Source organism: Brachyhypopomus gauderio, chromosome 8, assembly GCF_052324685.1.
Source record: "Brachyhypopomus gauderio isolate BG-103 chromosome 8, BGAUD_0.2, whole genome shotgun sequence".
Classification (NCBI taxonomy): domain Eukaryota; kingdom Metazoa; phylum Chordata; class Actinopteri; order Gymnotiformes; family Hypopomidae; genus Brachyhypopomus; species Brachyhypopomus gauderio.
In genome coordinates, this window is record NC_135218.1 from 7152267 (window position 1) to 7178481 (window position 26215).

The 26215-nt window shown below is 40.8% G+C and overlaps 1 protein-coding gene across 2 annotated transcripts; it reads right to left on the reverse strand.

Moving 5' to 3' along the window:
* Positions 1-4714: 4714 nt before the first annotated feature.
* Positions 4715-13642, reverse strand: LOC143521331 (protein-arginine deiminase type-2-like). Of its 2 annotated transcripts, none has more exons than XM_077014092.1 (16): positions 13446-13642; positions 10123-10309; positions 9773-9842; positions 9442-9503; positions 8756-8873; positions 8306-8455; positions 7908-8098; positions 7643-7746; positions 7306-7417; positions 7015-7122; positions 6521-6672; positions 6238-6385; positions 5964-6057; positions 5806-5879; positions 5409-5543; positions 4715-5028 (listed from the first exon to the last, which is right to left on the reverse strand). In XM_077014092.1, exons 1-16 carry the CDS (start codon positions 13589-13591, stop codon positions 4795-4797), a joined length of 2085 nt encoding a protein of 694 aa, XP_076870207.1. In that variant the 5' UTR covers positions 13592-13642; the 3' UTR covers positions 4715-4794. The 2 variants fall into 2 exon arrangements, with proteins under 2 accessions (XP_076870207.1, XP_076870208.1); XM_077014093.1 differs by lacking the exon at positions 13446-13642 and adding an exon at positions 12290-12408.
* Positions 13643-26215: the final 12573 nt, after the last annotated feature.

The following is a 26215-nucleotide window of genomic DNA, read 5'->3' on the forward strand; positions in this document are numbered from 1 at the left end:
CTTGTTTTTGTCACTTTGGCATTTTGTCAGTTCTCTCACAATAGAGAGAGAACCCAAACTGTGGGTTGCCCTATCTGAGCAACCCACAGACGTTGCTCAGATAGGGCATCTCATCCAGGATGGCACATCAATGTGAGCTGTGGCAAGAAGGTATGCTGTGTCTGCCAGGAGTGTCAAGAGCAGAGACTGTACACCAGGAGACATGGAGGGGGCCGTAGGAGGGCAACAACCAGCAGCAGGACCGCTAACTCCTCCTTTGTGCAAGGAGGAACAGGAGGAGCAGTGCCAGAGCCCTGCAAAATGACCTCCAGCAGGCCACTAATATCCATGTTTTTGCTCAAACTGTCAGAAACGGACTCCATGAAGGTGTATGAGGGCCCAACGTTCACAAGCGGAGACGAACATTTGAGTGGGGGCTACAGCATATCATTTATCTTTTAAAATACAAACTCAAAAAATGGTGGATATTTTTTTTCCAATTACAAAAAAACCTCACCCATAAAAAAAATTATGCTGTTGTATCACCTGTCGCCACTGACGAGTGAAATAATTATATTACTCGTAAGCAGAGATGGGTAGAGTATTCAACAATTTTACTCAAGTAAAAGTATTGTTACTTGAACCAAATGTTACTCAAATAAAAGTAAAAGTATGCATCCAAAAATTTACTTGAGTAAAAGTAAAAAAGTACTTTGATAAAAAGCTACTCAAGTAGAGAGTAAATGCATGAGTACTGTCTCGTGTCAATAAATTACATCATGGGAAATTCAATTACTGGAAACAATGACTTTTATTGATAACAAAAATAATTTATTATAAATAAATATAATATATAAAATTTATTTATTATAAATAATTTGTATTTTAGTTTGTTCCTAATTATTAGGCCTGTGTAACTTATGTGTTCCACAAAGGCACTAACTGATGAGACTGTCAACCAATACGTGTAGCTACAACTTATGGAAGTTATTCTGTGTCAATATTCAAATGAAAATGTAATACGCATTTACATTTACATGTTCCACTTTTACAAGCAACTTTGAGCTCAAAATTCAAATTCAAATGCAATAATTCCATTTACATTTGTAATGTGATAGACGTCTATTCATATTTCATTTACACATACATTTTGATGCTTTATATGTGTCTTTATTGAAATGAAAATGTATTTCCCGATTTTAATTAACAAGTTCATGTGATCATGCAAAGGTTGTATCAAAATTATAATTAAAATGCTATTCGCTTAATATGCTTTGCATTTCGTGATAACACGTTTGAAACGTAATTTTCAACCTCACCACCACGCTAAAAAGATGTCAATATTCAAACATTAATGGAGAAATAGCGCCACCCCTGTTTGCAATAACATTACGATATCAACAGCACTCAAACTGTCAAAATGCATCTTGAAAATGCAATCCGAGCAGATTGCGTTTTCATTTCCATGGTCTTCCATTATAGTCAAATTATAGTCAAATTAGATTCCATCAGCCTTCCATTCAGATTCCACAGCCCTCCACTTTATTCAGCCAATCGGGTTCCCCTTTCCACCTCAGGGAGCCAATCAGGACGGGACTAAAGCACGCTCAGCACAGAGCCATATAGTTTCTGGCTCTGGCTCAGCAGTACTGGCGAGTTTTTGGTCTTGATTTATGATCCCTAATGCCAGGTTCACACTGCACGACTTTTCAGTCGTCAGGTTTTTGTGCCGTTCGCACTACATGACTGGTTGTGCTGTAATTGCGAGTCTTTCAGTTGTTGTGGCTTTCACACTACATGACTGATCAGCGACGCGGGCTCACGAATTACACGACTGGGGAATCGCCGACTCATGTGGCTGCCGTCCAAAAACAAGAGAACACGAAAACGAAACTCTCGCGAGAACCAGCAACACCACATAAAGAAAAAAACAATGTACATGTACTCCACATTTTCGTTATTATTTTTACCGTTTAAACTCTCCATAGTCCCAAGTTGCCAGAATTATTTCATCTCTCCGTTGCAGTGAACATAGATATAATCAATTGCACTATTTCTCCAGTGCTGTCACAATAACTTAAACACAGTGTTGTAGTAAAGTTGTAAGAAAGGTGAGGATTGTGTGTTTGCTGGGTTACTGTTTTGAAAGCATTCTTGAAAGTTTTTTACATTCTTCAGAGATATCTTCAGCGGTGCCGCGGTTCTCTTTCCGCGTAGAGGAAAAGAACTCGTACAAAAGACAGACCAAAGAATAAAAACGTACACTGAACACTCGATTAAACAAACACAATCTATGAACCCCAAAGGTATAGTCTGAGACTAGGGAAAGGCATGAAACGTAGACAACGGAAGCTTATACTAAGGACTTACCAAGGCATGAAAACATAAGGACCACTCGACTCAAACAAGGGCAATCTATGAACCCACAAGGTGTAGTATGGAGTGAGATTATGGTCTTTAATATGAGAGCGCAAAGATAAGATTCAATCAAGCAAGTCAGACACACTGAGCACGCAAAATAAAAAAAACCGAGCGCTGTTAAGTGCGCTCACTTCCTGTTTTCAGCGCGCATTTCAGTTTTTTGCTCGCTTCTAAAATTTCTGCTCGCGTCATGATTACATGTACGTTACAGATCAAGGCTTGGTAGAGGATTACCTGCGGGTTCAGGTTATCATGCCGCGTCTGTGGCATTAACCACACTAAACAGGGACGCTGGGGGATTCTGGATAACATCACTCATCAAGGCATTACCGCTTTATAACTTTAAAAATACGACAGCACAAATGTTTATTTAAATAAATCAGCATTAACAAGCAGAAATGGTTTTCTGTTTCTGATCACACGAGACGCTTCGCCGAGGTCGGCCGTTCTACTGCCGTAGTTTGAGGCCCACAGTTGCTCTGCCACAGCGCTCAATTTGGCAATAACAGTCACATCAGCGCCAGATAAGGCTGATATGTCTGCCACTTGATCGATTAACATTTCACACTAATGTAGTGTAAATTCACCATAAGGACTCATCTGCTACCCTTTGAATTAATCTAATGAGCGCTTCTGCGACCATGTCTAAAAAAAACTCGCCTGTACTGCTGAGCGTGCTGTAGTCCAGTCCTGATTGGCTGCCCGATGTGGAAAGCTGTGGAACCTGATTGGCTGAATAAAGTGAAGCTGTGGAATCTAATTTGACTATAATTTGACTATAGTGGAAGACCATGGAAATGAAAATGCAATCTGCTCGGATTGCACTTTCAAAATGCATTTTGACACAGTTTGAGCGCTGTTGGTATCGTAATGTTAGTGCAAACAGGGGTGGCGCTATTTCTCCATTAATGTTTGAATATTGACATCTTTTTAGCTGGTGGTGAGGTTGAAAATTACGTTTCAAAAGTGTTATCGCAAAATGCAAAGCATATTAAGCGAATAGCATTTTAATTATAATTTTGATACAACCTTTGCATGATCACATGAACTTGTTAATTAAAATCGGGAAATACATTTTCATTTCAATAAAGACACAAATAAAGCATCAAAATGTATGTGCAAATGAAATATGAATAGACGTCTATCACATTGCAAATGTAAATGGAATTATTGCATTTGAATTTGAATTTTGAGCTCAAAGTTGCTTGAATGAGTGGAACATGTAAATGCAAATACATATTACATTTTCATTTGAATATTGATACAGAAAATCTTCCATAACAACTTGACGCTAACTGAATCAATTTGTAGCAAACTTTGGTTCAACTAAATCATCATATATTGCTAGTGTGTACACTCAGAGTGTGAATTGGTTTTTAGTATTGCACTGCGTTACATTTAATAATTACATCATACAAACGTATTACACAAAATTATACATACGGCAAACTTATCGCATCGTGTTTCCTCAAATTTGATGTTGAGTTCTTGTAGGCTGAAATGTCCACATGTTTTGGCAGACACAACTGACAGCGCATTATATAACTGTCCCTTTTACACGTTTGTAATGTGAACATTGGCTGTATGAGGTCAGGGATGCTCGGGAGGTTTTTCTGTCACGTTCTTGCTACGGTGGAGAAAGTTTGCTTATGTGATCACGTGACTGACCGGCTTCATTAGATTGGTCACTCATACTCGGGTGACGAGACGTTGGTCAGTCTTCTCACTGAAAAGACGAATGATTTACAAAACGAAAGTAACGGTAGCGCGCAACGCAAATTCGATTGTAACGGAGTAAAAGTCGCGTTTTTCTCAGCACATATTTACTCAAGTAAAAGTCGTTCATATTAAAACTACTCTTACAAGTAAATTTTTGTCCAAAAAGCTACTTGAGTAAATGTAACGGAGTAAATGTAACGCGTTCCTACCCACCTCTGCTCGTAAGTTAATATTTATGGTCGCGATTGAGACCATTTTAGTCGCAGTCTGGAGCCCTGGCATGTGCCTGTCATTTTTCAAGATAAAAGAGTACAAAATTAGAAGAGTAGCCTATTAATTTTTTTACAAGCCGTCTGCGACCCTCCCAGAACGTGTCCCGCGAGTTGAGAATCACTGAACTAAATGAAAGGTGTGCCCTCCAGTGGTAGGGACTTGATACTACATGTTAGCATCATCCTATGTCAAAATGTTGTCCATTTATGGCAGAACAAATCTCCGTGTTTTAACAGCACTTTTTAATTTAACTAACCTGACCTTTGGGGTCCTTAATTGCAATACATCAAATAAAAAAAATTAAATAACACCAAACTCAATAAGCATTTCAACACTTTATTGTTATAAATCAACTCATTGTTGCCTATTTTCAGCAGGGCAGGTGGTGTCCAGGCTATGACCTCACAGCTCCAGGTTCCACCACCGGTGCTCAAAAGGTTCTCGCCGCACATTTGACCCACAGTGCACTTCACCCTGGCGCTTGTGATAAGAGGCAAAGTCATCGATGAAGGTGCATTTAAGCCCCAGTGGCTCCATCAGCGAGCGCATCTCTGTCTCCAGTGCACAGGTGCTGTTCACCTGCGGTCCAAATGGTTTGGGGATGCCCAGGTTCTGACCCAGAACCAGCATGTTGACCTGCAGACACACAAGCAACGTTCACCTTCCCACAGTACAGTACAACACAGATCAACTAGGTCAAATCATCACTGCAAGGCAAAGCACTTTGTTAATGGAGCAGCTCGTTTAGATCTAAATGTGTGACCTTAAACTCTCAGCTGAATTAACTGAAAGATGTCACTATGGGGAGAAGCAATAAAGAAATCTTTAAAAGTAAACAGAAAATAAATGTTCACAGTGGTCTGCAAGTCAGGAAAACGTATTTTTTCCCGAGAGAAACAAGTGAACTACATAAATTCTATTTAGAATATTTATATGTAAACACAGCTTTGCAAAACAGACAAATAAGACAATAACCGTATACAGCATTAACTGTTCACTGAAGGACCAAGCTGTACCATGTCAGGGTAATAGGCTGCAGCCCCGTTGCCCTCTTCAGGATCCACTTTAAACAGGATTGGAAGGTCAATGATATCTTCATCGTCCAAGCCAAGTTCTTTCTTCAGTACATCCCTGTTCCAGTCAATACAGTTCTGAAAGAGAGAGTCACAGTGAGGAAGTAAAAAAGTGATTTCTATCAAAGAGACCTCCAGTACTTTGAACATCTTCATGATTAGATTATTCAGTGTAGACTAAACCTGGATCAATCATACAATGTTTCCCATTTAGTTCAGTCCAGGGCCTGATATAGAGCATCAGAGAAGCTACTGTTCTGTAAGGCATCTTCTGAGACCAGGGAAGCTACTGTATGTCTTGTTCTTCCACACGAGTGCTGGTCCAAACCACATCCCTCACCTGCACATAGACGTTCTCCGCTCGTAACCCCTCGTCACTCATGAGTTGGTCAACACTGATCTCCTCTTCTTTACCTGGTAAAATACACGTAGTGTTTACCAATGGCAGCTCAAGAGAAACAGCTTAAACGTTTACAATGGCAACCTGCCAATATTCACCTTCAAAGAGTTTGGCATTCCCATGTCCTTTGTCCTGCAAGCTTTTGAATAGTTTATATCCTGAATCTGGGCTGGCCAGCAACAGTCTGAATCCCTGGGTAATAAAACAGAACCAGTCAGACTAAAAGGTTACTAATACTATCCTGGTGAGAGGAATATATCTGTAGAGGCTGCTTTCTAAATGAGCTAATAGTGATGTCAACGTAATATAGGAAGAGAGAAATAAGAGATGTTGACAAGATTTGAAGTAATATTAGAAGGCTTTGCTATTTACCTTCCTATCAGGAGCTGGGACAAAGGTCATGAACTCATCCACATGACCCACTTCAAGCCAATCAGAGTAAAGGGCGATGGGCTCCTGAACCTTCTGAGCCTGCAGGAAGTCCTGGATCACTTTAGCCATATTTCGGCCATTTGTTGTGCTGGTGATGAAACATTTCAGTACTTTACTGCTTGTTGCCTAGTTTCTTTATCAGCTACAGCTCCAACATCAGTCACTCCTCTAGCAGCACACTATATCAACCCAAACATCAAAGACTGGGGCTTGGAAGACTCACGTAGGGAAGGCCACACCAATGAGGATGCGGCCCAGTGGGTACGTCTTCCCATTCACAGTGACGGGTGGACTGACCTCCAGATTACCAAAGGAGTCCAGGCTGTCTACCCACTCATCCACAGGGTAACGAGTCACATAGCCAAAGTCTGGACCCTGAAACAGTGTACATTTCTAAATATGCTTTACTTCCACCATATCTTTCAAGTTACTTTACAACAAGGTAAAATACTGAAAGTGGAGGTAGGAAAACGTTGAGTTATTACAAACATGTAAACATCATGAATTCATTGTGGTGCCAACATGTGTACTAATTAGAACATTTAAGAAGCATGATACAAAAGCTGTAAATGATGGAAATGCACCATGAAATGAATGGAAACAAATGTACTTCAAATGGTCCACCAACACTGGTCCAGCAAAAGGTCCACTGTTGTCATATTAATGAATATCAGCTAGACTACATTAAAGATGTAAAGCATGGACTTCTATCCATACCAGCAGGACATTATATGGGAAATCCTTGAGCCCTCTATCTCGTGGAGAGTCCAGCACGACAGGGAAATTATGGTGTGGTGAGTCAATGTAGCCAAACTCAATCTCATCCTATGGACACACAGTAATGGAAAAATCACTATCAGAACTTCCATTGTAGCAGTACTCCAAATGTATCAAGACCAAGAATTGGCCAAAGACGTGGAGTCAAACTAATCCACTTTAGTAAGAGTAAGTTGTGCACACTAGTTGATTAACAATGTACTCATGGTGGTGAGTGTTAGCCAGTCAGACCTGCATCCAGCGATCTCCTCGATTCATGTACTCGTGGCATATTGTCAGCTTGTACCCACTGCTCTTCACCAGACTTTTTATGGCCTTCAGAAACTCATAGTTGTCCGATGTGCTGCCGGCATGTGGGAGAAAACAGGTTTGTCCAGTTATTAATGGATGTGTGTCATCTGGCTAGCAGAGAATCAACAGAAACTCTGCACAACACTGCTCAACAGAAGTGATGTTAGGTACAGCAGAAGTGATGTTAGGTACAGATTACATAATTTTTATTAATGGTCCACCTCACCTGTGGTCATGGTAGGGATGATGGGAGTTAATGATTCAGCACTTAGCCTACCTGCACACAAAGACTTCCACAGGTTTGAGGGTGTTGGGAGTCATAATCCATGGGGCAACACGAAACAGGACCTTGTCGGTGTATATAGGAGTTTCTGGGAAACCCTGGAAAACCACAGTGAAAAATGTTAGGAGAGACTAATCAGTAAGGCTTAATCTTCACTTTACATTCATTAGCCTATCACAGTACGTCACAGAGGAATGTTTACTCTGGTAGAGAAAACAATCAATGAAACAGCTCAGAGTTTTGAAGAGTTTGAACTAACCTGGCCATTAGGCTCTAAAAGGCTGAGGTTTATGTTGACGAACCCATCAAAGTCCTTATCAGGGAAACGAATGCCCTCCACGAAGAGCTCCTGCTGGGAGTCTCCACCCAGATAGGGAACCTCGCCTGCCAGATGCTCCTTATTTAGCACTAGAGGATAGTCTTTCAGGAAGAGCTTGAGGAGCAGATATTCTGAAAAAGACAAGCTTATTTCACTTTAACTGTAGGGTTTTTGATCAATCAGCTTATGAAAACCTTGCTGTTGTCCCTCTAGTTAACATTCAGCTATTTTCTGATGCAAAGATTTGCACTGTCAAGATCATGTTTGATAAAATAAAATGAGACATTATCTTTAAGGATTTCTAAGACACCTACAAAGGTGTGTCGGTTTAAACGTACTCGGAGTGGAGCTCTGTGGATTCCCACTGGTCCTGAAGACCCTCACACTCTCAGCGTGACTCTTGGAGATGTGGAGGCTTAGCTTATAGCCCTCTGGGAGCACAGCTGGACCTCTGGTGCGCAAGATCATCTTGGACATGTCCTTTAAATCTGCCATTACAACACCATCTCAGTACCTCTGTGTCTTACTGTACATGGCAAAAATAGATCTAATAATTATGTTTCACTTCCATGTAAAACTATAATTTAGAAAATATTCTTAGTGGTCTTGTGTGCACACTCAATTAGATTACATTGTATATTACTCCTTCATTTCATAGCATAGTGAGTTCAAGAATGCCCAAGCTTACACAAGGGTCTCCACCCATATTCTGTACATCTGCCCTTAAGTTCCTTGCTGTACAGGAATACCCAAGTTCCTCCTCTGAGACTTATGAAAGGCTTGAATACCTGAGACTTTATTGACTTCCTCATTCTCACAGTCCACTTCTTTTAGAAAACTGTACTCAGAATCACAGTTGACCAGCAGAATGGCACCATGGCCTTTTGGACCCCACTTCCAAGAAGCCTTAGAGAGGGAGAGATGAAGCTTCTTCAGGGAGAACTCCACACAAAACAGTTCATTTCAGACATCACTCTCTATGCCAAAATGGAGATCAGTTCTTCTTAAACTGTGATGGCTATTCCAATTCACAAGGAGATATTCTAAAAGCACAAAGTCTATCTTCATTCCCCAAGGCATTAATAGACAAATATGATGTAGGTGTTGCAATCACTTCTTGGAAACAGTAAATGGTGGTTAATCTCTACCTCAGACTACATGAAGAGATAAGTAACATGTAGAAGTTTTTAACATGTCTTTAAGCATGACAGTGTTAACAAGTTGGCAGTAGACACACACACACACACACACACACACACACACACACACACACACACACCTTACCCTTTACACCAAATATTTTACTTAAAAATAATAATATATTTAATTCTATTCTTTTTGAAGGAGAGAGCATGAATGTAGATCATATAGGAAGTTAAATAACAGCACAGTCCTGAGCAAACCGAGCTAGGAGACCCGAGGCACAAGCCTGTAGGAACCTGCTGAAACCTTGTAAAGGTATATCATTATACACCTTGTTTGGGTTGTTCTTCTCAACGATGCCATCTCGATCTGCATCTACATCCAGAGAGATTTCTGCAAGAGAACATTAGCTGGTTGAAGAGAACATGGTCTTTACCAGTATTCATCAAGTAAAAGACCAGTAACTGATTTGAAGGTTATTAGGAGATTATTATGAAAGAATGGCATTTTGAAGAATAGTTATCTTGTGACATTTTGAGTGACAGTCAAACCTACACAGAGCACTAGGCCTAAGGTGAAAACTGATGGCATGTTCACACAGGCTGCCCTTGTAGAACCATGTATGCTTCATTTACATTCATGTTCAGTTCAAGGACACATACCAACAGCTGTAAGATGTAGCACTGCATTCCCAATGAGTTCTGACTTGTCTCCATAGAACTTCACAGAAAACTGTAATACATAAACAACATATTAGACCTTACAGTGGGATTGCATTGACTGCAAAAACACATTGCAAAAATACATACATTAGTTAAAATATCTGGTGCAGCTGATGGCATGGGCTCTAAGACAATTCACAAAATGAACATGCCTTCTATTGATGATATACTTTTATATATGATTATTTATGTTCCATGGGGTCAGTGTGAGCGGGGTAGAGCGGGTTCAGGTCAACCCAAGAGAGGCTGCATGAACTGAGGTGGAGGGTGTAGGTGCAGGACCAGGTTACCTTGCTCTCATTCACCACATCACTTGCAGCTTTCATGGAGATGAACAGCACAGTGTTTTTAGTGAGGACTTGTGGAGAGAGAAATGAACCCCCATCCGGGTCATTAACCGGGGCACCTGCTTCCACTCTGAACTGCACGGTGGGGGTGCATTTTACTGAGAAGAACTTGCTTTGTGAAGGGGCACATCTGCACATAACACACACACACACACACACACACACACACACACACACACACACACACACAAAGACACAACAGATGACGATGTAACCTCTACCATCAAGGTTTTGACCAGGAACATAGGTTAAGATTTTGGAAAACTATACACCACAACCATTATATAGTTCATTACGCACATTGCAGTAAGTAAACTGCAGTCATGTGTATGTCACCATGGTGACAGTGTCTGAGGGAACTAAATGTATTTAACATTCCACAAAGTTGGCATTTTCAGTATTTCTGTGCCACCACACCACAGTTTCGTCTGGACGTTGAAAACCCTCCAGCCACCGCCATGGGCGCAGATGGAAATTCTGAAGTGAGGGGGACCAAGCTGTACAATATATACGTTTATGCTTGTAGATGCTAGATTTCGGATGGGGTCAATATAAATCTGGAGGGGACATGTCCCCCCCGTCTCCAGTGCCATCTGCGCCCCTGGCCACCGCTGCACAGACAAAGTCCCTGGATGCTGCCTCACCTCCACACACACACACACACACACAAGCCCCTCGCCTCCACACACACACACACACCAGCCCCTCGCCTCCACACACACCAGCCTCACAGTCTTCTGCCTTATGTGTAGACCATCTCACGTCCCTAGTCTGGTTCTTGTCCTGGTTTCACCCAGTGTGTGTTATTGTCTCATTTTCTGTCCCCACTGATGTCTCAATGGTATTGGTATTTGTCCAGTCTTCTGTTTAGTACTTTGTCCAGTATCCTATCCAGCCCACTGTTCAACCTCACCAGTGGCTCTGAGCACTATTTGGGTTTGATTTGCAAGACCCTCCCATGTTTTCCATTGTCATTATGTTCTGTGTTTTTGCGTGCTGTTCTTCAGTCTTGGTTACCCTCCTAGTTTGATCGTATGTTACTTTGTTCTCATTTCCTCCTTGTGGTCTGTTTGTATTTATGTTATCCACTTTTGTTTCTAAGAACTGCAATGCAAGTTGCTGCAGTTAGACTGCTGTAGGCTTTGTAACTTAGATATATGGACTGGAAGAGTAAATGTTATGTTTGAAACTTTCCATATTGTAACATTTCCATATTACTTTATATATTGTACTTTCCATATACTTTCCATATTGTAACATTTCCATATTACTTTATATTCTTTATTTCGGTAAAGCAGGGGAAATTATGGTTTCCTTGATAGGAGCCTTTAAGGTTTGAAGTTTAATGCGGATCTGGCATATATAAACAAAACAACAAAATGAAAAAAAAAAACCGACACATTTGTACTAATTAAGTGAGCTGATGAAAAATTATGAGGCAAAGAAATATTGATGTTGAAAATAATGATAGGCTTATAAACCTCTTTCTGGGCAATTACATTTTAGATGCTAAAAATGTTGATTTATTATATTCATTAGAATGTGGCCTGCAGTATCCAAGAGTTTAGCCAATAAAATCCTATTGTGTATGGGCAAAGACATGAGTGACACTTTGTTAGTGTTTGTATTATAAACAAGGCTACAGAGTCTGTACAGGAAAAGGCGTTTATCTAAATGCAAAACAGATCATACCAAAGTTAATTCACAAGTGTTCACAACATTCCGATGATAACAGTTCATTCTCACGTTCATCTTGCCAGTTTAATGAACCCGGTGAAAGCGAACTCTACATAAATACTACCTGTAGTTATTCATTCACTCTCAGTTCGGTTCCGACCACATATATCGTCCTTGTAGTCAGTCCACTCTCAAGTCGAAGTGTGCGAGACGGATTCATGGTGCTGCGAGTTGTCTGCCAATACAGCTGAACACAGCCACTGCCAAACGACCAACTTGTTTCTTTATTTTACTGTAGATCACGTTGGTACATTAAGAGGTCCGATATCATATGGGGACCTCACAAAATCCGCTAGACCAGTGATTCTCAACTGGTGGGTCGCGGACAGTTTGTAAAAAAATTAATATGCTACTCTTCTAATTTTGTACTCACCTTTTATCCTGAAAAAAGACAGAGGCACCCGTCAGACATGAGGGCTCCAGATTGCGACTAAAATCGTCGCAATCGCGACCATAAATTTAAATTTGCGAGTAATATAATTATTTCACTCCCCATCAACAAATGCGGGAATCTGATCACCAGCGTGACTCGCAAAGCAGCGGAGCGCTAATCGCTAAGCGTTGAAAATGGCCAAACGAAAAATATCGCATTTTTTCCAGTCTACATCAGTCGGACCAGAGACCGTATCTCTGTGTCGGACCCAAAGAGGACACACTTCTTTATAACTGTACATAGTTTTAAGGTAATTTTAATGGTATCAAAAGTCACTCGTATGCATACTAGTAAAGTTTGTTTCACGTTCACATATTCTTAATTCTTTCTTCAATAACTTTGACAGTATTAGCAAAAGTGCCAGAATATGAAAATTCTTATTTCTGGCAACTAAGACAAACATCTACAACTTTGTTTACGTCAGGAATAGACGTATTTTAAATAGCAGACAACATGTTATTTTAATGTGCAACTTTCACCACTGCAACGTCTAAGGCACCGTCTACAAATTACCTTAACACGGACGCAAGGGGCGGTCGTGAAGGCCCCAGAACACTACATACTCTGTTGTTTGAAATAATTTCAATAGTTTTTAAAAGGTCCTTCATAAGACCACCAAACAAGTTGTATTACATAAAGTGCATGGTGTATGGCAACCTACAACTTTTTTTTCTTTAATGGGTCGCGACTTAATGACAATGAGAAAAAGTGGGTCCCGGGCTGAGACCAGTTGAGAACCCCTGCGCTAGACGGGGCTAGATATGGAAAATGTTACTGCTTCCTAAAATAGAAATAAGAGAACTGCTATAGTTCATTTTATTGTAATATTCCGATTTGATGCTTTGCGCGAATATCGCAATGACTAAGCTAAACTGCTAAGAATCTGTATCAATTAGGCAAATATAGTTTCTGAAAAGAAAATGTTGTTCCTCAAATTTATGAAACCATTGCTGAATTATATTTGCCTGCGTTTTATGTATTTTATCTCCTGTACCGGCCACGTGCCTCTTTTCCAAACTTACTGTTGTATTTTGCAGGTTGTTGTGGTTTGGAAGACGCGTTAGAGAAGTGAGGATGTGGGTGACCCTAGACCTACCTGTGCAGGTGAACCTTCAGCTCCGTACCGACAACATAAACAATGCTCAACACCTTGTTGACTTCAAGACGGTATGTTCGCTGATACATATTTGTCGGAAATGTCCTGTGCTGTGAGCCAGGCTTCCGTGTTTTTCGTTGCTCCATAGTGAACTTTTGTACGCAGTCTCCGATTTCAGGTGTCCTGCTCGGTAATTTGAGTCTGGTTGAGCTAATGAAAGCGTGGGCGTGTCAGTTCTTGTTCTGTACAAACAGATAAACCCACTAAGGCTTGGGGGTTTGACTCAGCCTTTATATTAGGGCTTAACTCTTTTAACCAGGAGCCTGATTTGTTATTAGAAATAGATCATTTTATGATCTTTACCGTTTAGCAGTTAGTTAAAGTGTAAGCTTTAAGTAAGCCAAGTCATCCCACCACCACTGAAAAACAAGAAAATTACCTTTTTTGAACTTCTCATTAACTTGTATGTAGGTCAAGTTCAAGTTTAATCTGGGAAAGTATTGTTGAGAAATTAAGTTTTTGCTTAGCAATAACATTAGCAAAAGTATATTTTGCTCATCAATGAAATGGATATTAAAATTAGATATATAATTAATAATTAGATAAATAATTGCTGCCTTAAACTATTAGTTTATACGTAATCTTAAGAAGGGCCTCACAAGGGGCCATATAGCATATTGTTGCTTCAAAGAACAGTTTGGTCTATAGGGAGTGAAGTGTCTGTAGAATATGTTCTATACTGATAAGCTCCACAGAAGGTGACTTGCACTGTGAACATGAAATAACGCAGAGTCATGCATGTACGTTCAGAACTCTTAACTATGACCATGCAAGTGGACTGAAGGGGTGGAGCCATAGTATATAAACCTGCTTGTTACCAGTTTGCTTCGGATCTCTCTGATGTAAATGAGAATTGTTTGGAATGTGGGAGATCCCCAGAGATATCTCTGTTTTAATAAAGGCCTTTTTGGTATTGCTATAATTTTGGTATGTTGTTCCTACTATCTCTTTTCCATCAAACGAACACGCTGGGCTAAAGTGGTTGATAGAAGTTAAAGCCCTAACAGTATATATAGGAAAACAAATAAATTTACATAACACTGCAAATAATAAGACTGCAGAAAATTTCCAAAACCCTGAACAAATAAAATACAGTAGCTTATTGTGTCTAGGCTTGCAAAGAGTAAAGGTTAGCGTTATGCACATAAGGTATATAGTTTTGTGTTCATTAGTGTAAGAGTACCGAATCCATTCCACTAGAGTGGCAGTCTGGTTTGTTTATTTGATATTTGATTATTACAGTTTTCCTCAGTTGCATGGTTATATGTTTTAGGGGCAGGATATATTTTATCAAATGTAATTGATTTATCAAAAAATGCTTGATTATGCCAATCATTTGGTATTTGTTAATTAGTATTTTGCTGATAAAAAATTTATGAGAAATTGATTTCATGTCGTGCATAAATGACTAGATGATTGGACTAGGAGGCTGGAGTAATTTTTGAGAAATTTGAATTTTGGTCTGCAAAATACATCAAAGCAACTGAGAAAAACTGTAATACACACTCAGAGAAATCAGAATGTTAATTCCTTTATTGTCAGTGTAACATGTACAATGAAAATATAAGCTTATAGAAATAGGCTTTGCATTCATATCATATTCTATTGCCCCATGAAGAGGACGTGCCCCATGTGTGCCTACATTAGACTGCTCTTTCTTACACAAGCATCCCTTTACCACGTTACTACACCACACTAAGTCTTGTAGACAGGGCTTAATTTGTAAATCAAACGTTGCCGGAACGCATTTTAACCTGAGCGGGGGGGGGGGGGGGGGGGGGGTGGTTTGGCGAACGTAATTTGTTGAGCGGGGGGGGGGGGGGGGGGGGTGGCGAACGTAAGTTGTTGACGGGGGGGGGGGGGGGGTGGCGAACATAAAATGGACACAGATTAAGTGTTATATCGCCGGTGGTTGGCGTCAGAGCTAGCGAACTAGTAACTCACGCAATGCGTGAGAGTTGGCAGCCCTGCGGACAACATAAAATGTTACCGGATCGAGGCAGACAGTTACCGGAACGCACGCTTCAAAATTAAAGAGTTCCCGGATCCTGTTCCGGCAGGATCCGGCTCAAATTAAGCCCTGCTTGTAGAGTCTTGTGGTTTTAGGTGCTTGTTACTCAGCCAGGAAGTGACGGCCCTTACTCACGATATGAAGACTCACACTCTCTTCACGGGTGTTTTAATGCTGGATTCCACTTTAAACATGATGTGATACAAAGAACAATGGGAATAAAAGTATGTAAACAGCAAGTAAGATTACAGCAACCCTAGCAAGAGAGTTTTGGTGACTAGAGACACTCGACTTCCTTATTTCCTGACCTTCACACCACTTTCATGGTTTTATCAGACGTGACTGCTGTGCCCTCTGCCTCTCACTCAGACCTCATCACACAGATGTTTGCTTATTGTTGGTACTGTCTACTGTAATAATTCAGTATTTGGCTGCCTCTGTTGTATACAACATTTTAGTGGGCAGTAACACGTGTGTGTGTGTGTGTGTGTGTGTGTGTGTGTGTGTGTGTGTGTTCCTGGTGCAGTTCAGTGCTGTGCTGCAGACACTCTCCATCCTACATGAATGCTTCACCAGTGTGGTGGAGGACTAGAAGTACCTGGTTACAGCGCACACACACACACGCACACACACACACACACACATACAGTGTCTCCAAGTAGTATTCAACCCCCTGCAGATTTAGCAGGTTTACACATTTGGAGATAACTTAGCCTTGTGGCATTTAGACTCTAGATCAGCCAGGATGTGTGAAATGCACTGCAGCAAAAAAATATTTAATATCTTAGTTTATTATTATTTTAAATTGTGAAAAGTTCAATCAGAGGGTCAATTATTATTCAACCCCTCAAACCACCAGAATTCTGTTGGGTTTCCTCAAGTATTTAGATGTAATTTAGGCATAAAGAACAATGAGCTTCACCTGCTTGGATTCATTATCTATTTTGTCCCGCCTTTTCTGACTATAATAGCCTCTCCCCAAACTTGTGAACAGCACTCATGTATGGTCAGCATGGGAAAGACTAAGGAGGATTCCAAGGTCATCAGAGACAAAATTGTGGCGGGTCACAAGTTGTACCGGGTACAAAACCCTTTCCAAGGAGTTGGGCATATCTGTCTTCACCATTGGGAGCATCATTCGTAAGTGGAAGGCTTATAGAACTACTGTTAACCATCCACGGCCTGGACAGCCTTTCAAAGTTCCCTCCTGTGCCGAGGCCAGGCTTGTCCAAATGGTCAAGGCTGACCCAAAGACAAGAAGGAGGGAGCTCCAGGAAGATCTCATGGCCGTGGGGACATTGGTTTAAATCAATACCAAAACTAACATTCTCCACTGCAATGGTCTCCGTTCCAGATGAGCCCGTAAGGTACCTCTACTTTCATGTCAAGGCTCGTTTACAGTTTGTTCATGATCACTTGGAGGACTCTGAGGCAGACTGGTTCAAGGTTCTCTGGTCTGATGAGACCAAGATCGAGGTCTTTGGTGCCAACCAAACCCGGAACATTTGGAGACAGGATGGCACTGCATACGACCCTAAGAATAACATCCCTACAGTCAAGTATGGTGGTGGCAGCATCATGCCATGGGGCTGCTTCTCAGCCAAGGGGCCTGGCCATCTGGTCCACATCCACCGGAAGATGGATAGCACAGCCTACCTGAAGATTTTGGCCAAGAACCTCTGCTCCTCTATCAAGGATCTTAAGATGGGCCGTCATTTCATCTTCCAACAGGATGATGACAACGACCCCAAGCACATGGCCAAGAAAACCAAGGCCTGGTTTGAGAGGGAAAAAATCAAGGTGTTGCAGTGGCCTAGTCAGTCTTCTGACCTTAACCCAATTGAAAACTTGTGGAATGTGCTCAAGGTCAAAGTCCACATGAGATACCCAAAGAATCTAGATGACTTGGAGAAGATCTTCATGGAAGAGTGGGCCAAGATTACTCCAGTGACCTGTGCTGGCCTGATCAGGTCATATAAAACGATTAATAGCTGTAAACCGAGGGGCTGAATAATAATTGACCCTAATGTTTATGTTTAAAATGTATTATACTTTACCTGAGCAACTTGTATGTTAGGTTTGTATTATTTAAGCATCTGTTAATAAATGCTGCTCTTGTTCAAAGTTTGGAGGCTCTAACTTATTTGCAACTTGCTAAATTCACAAAATCCGCACGAGGTTGAATACTGTTTGGAGGCACTGTATATATGCACACAGATGTGCATGTGCACATGCTCACACACATGTGCGCATACACACACACACACACACACATACACACCGATTATTCCTGATGAAGTGATGTGCTATGTTGATTTGCTGTGGAATACACAGGATGGTCGTTTGGTTGATCTGACCACTGTATGATTTCACAGTCCCCTCTCGATAGCTGTCTGACGCAATTTGGTGAAGAATATTTTGCTTCTGTGAGTCTTTTTCACATTCACTTTGTTAGCTGATTGGTAATTAATTCATTCTGGATGGTTAGCATCCCATGTTTACTTATTTTATTTAGTATTTTATGCCTATATGCTATGGAGTGTAATGACTCTTGTATTTCATTTTGTATTGCAGTGACATGGTCTGTTTACTGTTTACATGAAAAGTTTACTGAACAAACAGTAAAGCATGAATGTGAATCCAGTCTTACAATCAATCTCCCACATACAGTAATGTGTAACTTTGTACTATTGAAAATGTGCAGCCTTGTGCATTTTCAATCACTGTTCTCAAAGCCTTAGCCATCAGAAAATCTTTACAGAGTCCACTGATATATGAAAACATGGCAAGAATTCTAACTGTCATGTTCGTGTTCAATGACACAAGGACTTTTCATTGACATAAATACTTATGGGACATGAGCGAGGGATTTTGAGCAAGTTACAGGCTTTACCTGGTAGTCCTTTGTGTGATGCTGTTTATACGAATTGTTTTGAGAGACGCATTTACTGTGCAAGTTTTCACGATGATTCGGGAAATGCATCAAAGTGACTGAGATCAACTGTAATAGCAGTCATAGCAGCGCTGTCTGCAATTGGGGCACTTGTGACTCTGAGAACCCCGTCCCGTTTTAAAGACACAAACTCTTTCATGTGCATCGTGTGACTGAAAGTGCAATCAAGCAATCAAGCAACAGCACAACTGAAGTTTGTGTTATAATGCGTTTCAGATTTTTTGAATATCAAGCAAGCTCTTGTTTCTTTATTATTACCAATAAGGCACCAATGGACCTAAAAAATTTTTTTTATAAGAGCAAAGAGTTAAAAAATTTGACCATGATTTTGCAGAAATAAAAACATTGTATATAAAATATCTCTTAATGATAATCTGGTGTCAAGCTCTCCGTGTTTCATTGACAGTAACTCTTATTTAACTAACCTAACCTTCGAAGTCCCTAATCTTTATCAGCAGGTAGGATTTGGAAATCAGTGGAGATCACTGCAGCACAGCACCACAGTGCATGTCACCCTTGAGCTTGTGATAAGAGGCAAAGTCATCGATGAAGGTGCATTTAAGCCCCAGTGGCTCCATCAGCGAGCGCATCTCTGTCTCCAGTGCACAGGTGCCGTTCACCTGCGGCCCAAATGGTTTGGGGATGCCCAGAATCTGACCCAGAACCAGCATCAATGATATCTTAATCATATGTAAGTAAAAAAGTGATTTCTATAAAAGGGACCTCCAGTACTTTGAACATTTTCATGATTAGATTATTCAGTGTAGACTAAACCAGGATCAATCATACAATGTTTCCCATTTAGTTCAGTCCAGGGCCAGATACAGACTGTCAGTTACGCTACTGTTCTGTGAGGCATCTTCTGGGACCAGGGAATCTACTGAAGCTACTTTTACCTCAATTATGAATCACTCAAATACAATCAATGTCATGTTCAAACCAGACTCAATCTGTAATTATTAACTAAAGAAAGAAATGAATGATATGGTAATTAAATAACTGAATTCTTGAGATATTGGCAACAACCACAATTTGAATGATAAGACAGACAACTTGGTCAAAATAAATAGATTTATTTAAAACCAGCTACCCCAAGACACAAATGGCATCAACAACAGAATCAATATATTTACAGTGAAGACTAAACATCTAGTGTGAAACTGTCACGGTGGGGAGTCCGGGTCGCCGCCAGAGGGCGCAGGCCACAGCTCGCACTGCCTCACAGCGCACGCCCCCGAGCACCAAACCACTCCCTCGGTCCCAGTCACCACATTACTAACACCTGTCAGTAATTATGTTGTGCACCTTTTATACCCCGCAGGTCGTTCGGTCCAGTGCTGCACATTGCCCGTTGGAGCTCTACACTGGACCTCTCTGGCATCTCTAGTAGCTTGACCCTTGTTTCTATTATAGAAGCTTTTCTGTTTGCATATTGAGTAGAATGGATAATAAAGACCATTCTGTGCAACCCTCGCCTTCGGCCGCCTCTGTTCCCGCGTCACAGAAACAGTGCATGTGGATGTGCTCACGCAGACATGCGTTCTTGAGAAGGCGGGATTTGTTATCTAGGGCCTCCTATGGCTTAACTAAAACTGTTGAGGATTTGGGGTGATTTTGTCGTCCTCTCTGAATTCTTCTGTAATTAGGAGGGAATTTCCACCACGGGTTCCTTGTTGATAAAATACAACGTCATCCAGGTGTGCTGGGAATCCTCTTTCTGCCTATAAAGTCCAGGAATTCAGGGTTGCCAACTTTTCAAGATCACTTGGAGTGAGATTTGATGTTGGGGGGGGGGGGGGGCAACTAGTAATGCCAGTGGTTGGCGAACTAGTAACTCATTGAATCATAGATGTAGATCAGAGATGAATAAACTAGATTTTTTTCAGCGTGAGAAAACGGATGTGTGGCGTGTGAAGACAGTCAAATGCGTGTGTCTCACGCTCATTGCGTGAGAGTTGGCAACCCTGGGAATGTGAGTTTCGTCCACGGTTTAACAAGAGAGAATTAATCGCCTCAGTGTGACTATGTAGTGGAGGTAGTGCACTTGACTACTAAGTAGAGTGTACAACAGTGTACACCTGTTGCTGTGCAAATTGAGATGACTGATGCCAGCCATACAGACAGTATGTAGGTAAAAAATAAATAAATAATTTAGCAGTGCAATTTTGCAATATGTAAATAGTGGACACTGAATAAACTACGGTAATATTGCAGAATAGAGTAGGGTATGGTAAAAAAGTAAATATAGATAGAGGTAGTTCGGTGAATCTGTTGCCGTGGTAATCAGCTGTTTGCTGTTAATCACAAAAGGTCGTGTTCTCAGAATGGAGAAAACCAGAGAGAGAGAGATGGTGGCGCCTCTCCCTCTCTCTCTCTCTTTCTTTCTTTCTCTCTCTTTGGGCAAACCAGAGAGAGATGCTCTGCTGATCAAGGTATTTAAACACCTGAATTCCATGCACTTTACACACCCCCTCTTCTGTTGAAGCAAGCTTGTAGTATCTGTTGCTGCCACCTGCTGGTTTGGCATGGTACCTACATGTGCCTGTGAGCACCCAAGACAATGTAATCACTCATTATACCTGGCTTGTAGAGAGTATGTTCTATAGTCCCTATGTGTCTAAGTAGCAAAGCCTCCGGGACAATGTCTGATAGCAGAGGAGCCTTGACCTGGTGAAACCCACCCAGGGAGAAGCTTCACTAACACCACCGGACGCAGGTGGAGTCTGTCTCCTACAGCTCCGCCACAATCAGTTATGTAATCAGTAGCAGATAGTATAAAGGTTCATGATTATAGATAGGGGTTAGCTCTCTCTTGCAGATGCTTCTAGTGTATGTAATGTATCTCTGGATCGATCCATAACAAACTTTATTTTGCTTTGACATCTTACCTATGACTTTGACTGTTCTTGCTCACCACTAAGGTTAAAATTACAACAACAAAATGCAGCTATCTATATGAGCCATTAGCAGTGTTGGGAATGTTACTTTAAAAAAGTAATTAGTTATAGTTACTCACTACTTGTTCAAAAAAGTAACTGAGTTAGTAACTGAATGAATCACAGTCAGTTGAAATGAGTAGATCAGAAAGGTGTTTAACTTTTGATATTTATTGCACATCCACAGACCAGCGCAGGATAAAATCCTTTAAAATCCCAAATCTTTGTAAAAAAAAATTAAAATAATAAACAGTTACACTATATAAAGTGCATTTACATCTATCAAATAAAATTAAATTCTCTCAACCTGAGACAACTGGTTTGTTCACTATGTAGAGGAAACAGTGCCAATTGGAAATTGCACTTTATCTCTTTATTGAAAAACTATACACACGAATTTGCATTCAAAACCAAAACGCTGAATTTGTGCCAGAATTGCATATAATACAGCTCAAAATGTAATCATGGCACAGAGGTATTGCTTTTCACCGTACGGTATTTCAGACATAAATGTCTGAAAATGAATGAAAAGTAAAAGCTCCAGTGTGTGTGGATTTGTATTTAAAGAAAGAAACGCTGAATTCGTGCCAGAAGCCACCTTGAAGTGCAATCGACTGAATGTCATTGTATTCCACTGTGTGTCTCTGCGAAGCTGTATTCGTGCCAGAATGAAATCTAATCACTGTCCAATAGGAACGCTCACCTGAATTTGGGGCGGGGCTTAGACTCCAGTCAGAAGCAATCGCTCGTAGTTGGATTTGAAAGCAGCAGAAATGTCTTTGCACGACAGAATAAAAGAGGAAATAAACAGTCTAATTGGACAAATTGAGGCTGGTGCAGTTACAGACGACTATGTGCTTAACTTAATTAAGCTGAAGGTGCTGGACAATATTGAAAATGGACCTTGAAAGTGTCGTACATGTGCTTGAATTCCACCTTGTAAAGGTAGATGAACCCTGCAAACAGCGCTGAAGAGCGGAGCCCCCGCGATTGCTACCCATATTTTCCAGATTATAAACCGCTACTTATTCCCTCACGCTTTGAACCATGCGACTTATAATGAGGTGTGGCTTTTCTGTAGATGTTTCTTCGCCCGTCAGGGGTGGAACAGAAAGTTAATCAGGTGGTAGGACAAAGTTGTAAATCAAAGATGAAAGTGCTCATTTTCATTTAACTCATGCAAGCAGCGGGCACTACGGAGAATTTTTTTCAAACGAACGTGTTGTGCCGAATTCCGAGTCCCCTTTGCACATGCATAAAAACGCTACAGATTATCTATTGATTTTGGTTAGAGCGACTAGTTTATCAGGTGACCAGTCGGCTAAAAATGCTTAGTAGTTTGGTGCTGTATGAGACATTTTACAGCACAAGAAAACGATTTCACGTTGGTTTTAGAGGGCAAACGGTACTATTTGACTTGATGTGTATGTGACCTGGCTGGTGGGACGGGAGAAGAAGTCTATCTGTGACCGTGCGTGCTGTGCTGAAGACACTTCCTTCACCTCGCTGAACTGAACTGCTGCTGCAGCGCATCTGGTGTTAAAGGAAGAGAGAGGTTGGGTGTGTGCGAGGTGGTGGCTCATTTCAGGACATTGTTTTTAATCGCTCAGGTTTTCAAAAGATCATTTCAAACTGACCTCAGTAAAATGATAATAATAATAATAATAATAATTAAAAAACGTTTCAAAAGTTTCAAAAGGGCACTTTCGTTGATAAAGGGCAGAGTCAAGCCAGTTCTCATAAGTCTCTCACCTGTTATTAGTCACTATGCATTTTCAACCACTCTAACATTGGCCATAACAAAACAAACACCATGCCACATTCAAAGTCACTTTTCCCCTTTCTTCCCTATTCTGATGTTCAATTTGAACTGCAGCAAATTGTCTTGGCCATGTCTACATGCCTAAATGCACTGAGTTGCTGCCATGTGATTCTGATTTGACATTTGCGTTAATGAGCAGTTGGACAGGTGTACCTAATGAAGTGGCCGGTGGGTCTAGACCCCCCATAATCAAATAGCGGCCGGCCCGCGGGCTGTTTTGAAAAGTGTTTTTTTTTTTTTTTAGGATTTTTTTTTTCAATCGCGCTGTAACGAATGCAGTAATATAAGCATTTTGTTTGTGTAAATTTATTCATTTTCTTTTAATATCTATTCATATTTGTATATTTTGATTAATATGTGTACAAGAATTGTGTAAGAATTGTTTAGTTAATAACACCTAACCATGTCAGCAGTGAGGTCATCAGTTGGTCACGTGATGCACTTGGGGGGAAGGGATGTAAGTTTCGCAAAAAGTTAGTCGGTGTGTGCAAGCGGCTTACAAAAGGACAAAGAGCTTGGAAGAAAATTGACTTCTAGCTATGCCTAACCTTCTGGTTGGAGGTGCACACGGTATGATCAATTGAGTAAAATATTCTTGTCTGTATGTGTGTGTAAATTAGGTTGAAAAACATTAGCGTTTTATGTAATAACTCGTTAAATAATTCATAGACCTGAACATGATGTTTTCGTTGACGTATATTGTATTTTATTTCAGTGTTCACGGTGGTCTTGGAAGTGTAAGACAGAAAACAACCTGTAATAAACTTTAAACCATCAGTCGGAGCGCGGCACCTTTTTCAACTAGTGAAGAAAAGGTTGGGATTAGCTATAGTGAACACGTAGTGTCGAGTGCAGCTTAGCCCGACGCATGAAAACTTGGACACCGATCGGTGTATGCAAGTCTTTCTCGCAAGCCATGCTGAGATGGACGAGGGAGAGGAAGAAAAGACCGTCGCATCTTGAAGATTACAGCTACGTTTCAACCTCGAAAGCCTGTGCGGAGCGTTACAACTGCTGAGACAAGCAAAATATGCCGTCGGATCGCGTCGAGGACAAGTATTGAAACTGTGTCGTTTTCGCTAAACATCACGGGCAACAGAGCGCCGTGGTCGTGAGTGGCAATATCAAACCATTGACTTTTAGGTTTTATAAAGCTGATAAGAAACAAACATATCTTGTAAATACTTAAATAAGTGTGATAGTCCATTTTATGTGAATATTTCTAGTCTACGTTGATAAGTAATATGACATTCCTACTTTGGTTGTTTGTTTTGGTTGTGTAAGATTGATAATTGAATTAACACTGATCATTACTTGTAGCATAAGTTCTGCTTAAAGTTAATACTTTATAGTATTGTTTCAAAACAATTAAGAAATGGCTCAACGCAAAGAGAGTGTTCTTTTATTTGAGGGAGTAATTCAGGCTCTTGAAGAAGAAAAAATAGAATTACAAACCAAGTTAACAACTGCAATAGATGCAACATTAAGGGACCAAATAATAGAACGCATAGCTGAAATTGATAATAGTCTGCAAACATATAGCATAGATAGCCAGGAGCCAACTTCTGAACCTGAACAACCAAGGCGATCAGAAAGGGATCGAAGACCAACTGAAAAATGGCTTAACTATGCAAAGGAAGAGAGTGCAAAAAAGGAAAGAAAGTTTATGCTGACTTATGTAACTTTCAAAGGTGAGGTTCAGTACATTAGGTGCAAACTCAAAGAAGAATGTGACAAAGAGAATCTTGAAAGTATGATGACTACTTTGGAAGAATATGAGTCACACTTAAAGCAGGAGTATGAAAGCTTACGTGCATTGACCACACCAAGTCAAGAAATAAGACGGCGAATGGATAGCTGCACCTCAGTAACCAAAGATGTAGTTACCCTGTTGAAAATGCGCTGTCTAGAAGTAGGCAAAGAGTTTGATGCTGCTGCAGTAAAGGAATCACTCTGTAAATTACTTCAGAGAGACGATGCGAGATCAATATATGGGTCCACTGTATCACGGGCAGAAGTAAATAGTGTAGCAGGAAGTCAGATGTCAATAAGGAAAGCAGAAGCAGCAGCACGTTTAGCATCAAAACGTGCCGAAATAAACAGAGAGAGTGAAATCACTGCACAAAGAAAGGAAGTGCTCGCTCAGCAAGAAAAACTGAAGATGCTGGAACACCAAAGAGATCTGGAAGCTATGCAAGCTGAATATGATGCGTATGCAGAGGAGGAAACGAAAATGAGTGCTGATATAAGAGAAAGGAATGAAATAACTTCTAGTCAGCCCCGGCATAACGCCACTCCAGGTGCTCAGATTCTCCATGGCACATTAGTCCCTCCTCATTCTGACAAACAGTCAGAACAAAAGTTGAATGAAGCAACACTAGTGCAAGCCTTCAAAGAATCTTTGATGATGACAAGACTTCCGGCACCTGAACCATCGGTGTTTACTGGTGATCCTCTTGCATTCACTGAATGGCAGACCAGTTTTAAAGCCTTGATAGAGACTACTTGTACAAGCCCAGCACATAGACTGTTTTACCTCAGAAAATACATAAGCGGAGAAGCGCTGTCTGTGCTGGAAGGAACCTTTTACCGAAGTGATGAAGAAGCATATATGCAAGCCTGGGATGCACTGAACAAGCGCTATGGCCATCCATTCATAGTGCAAAGAGCCTTTCGGGGTAAACTTAGTAGCTGGCCCAAGATAGGACCAAAAGAACCACTTAGATTAAGAGAGTTCAGTGATTTTCTTGTGTCATGCAAAAATGCAATGCCTCACATACCGGGTCTAAAAGTTCTGGATGATTGTGAGGAGAATCAGAAGTTACTTCTGAAACTTCCTGACTGGGCAACAGCTCGATGGAATCGACTTGTCACCAAGGAATTGGATGACGGAAAGCCGTACCCAAGTTTTGAAGTGTTCTCAAACTTCTTATCTGAGGAGGCACGCATTGCCTGCAACCCGGTGTCCTCACTTCATGCTTTGAAAAG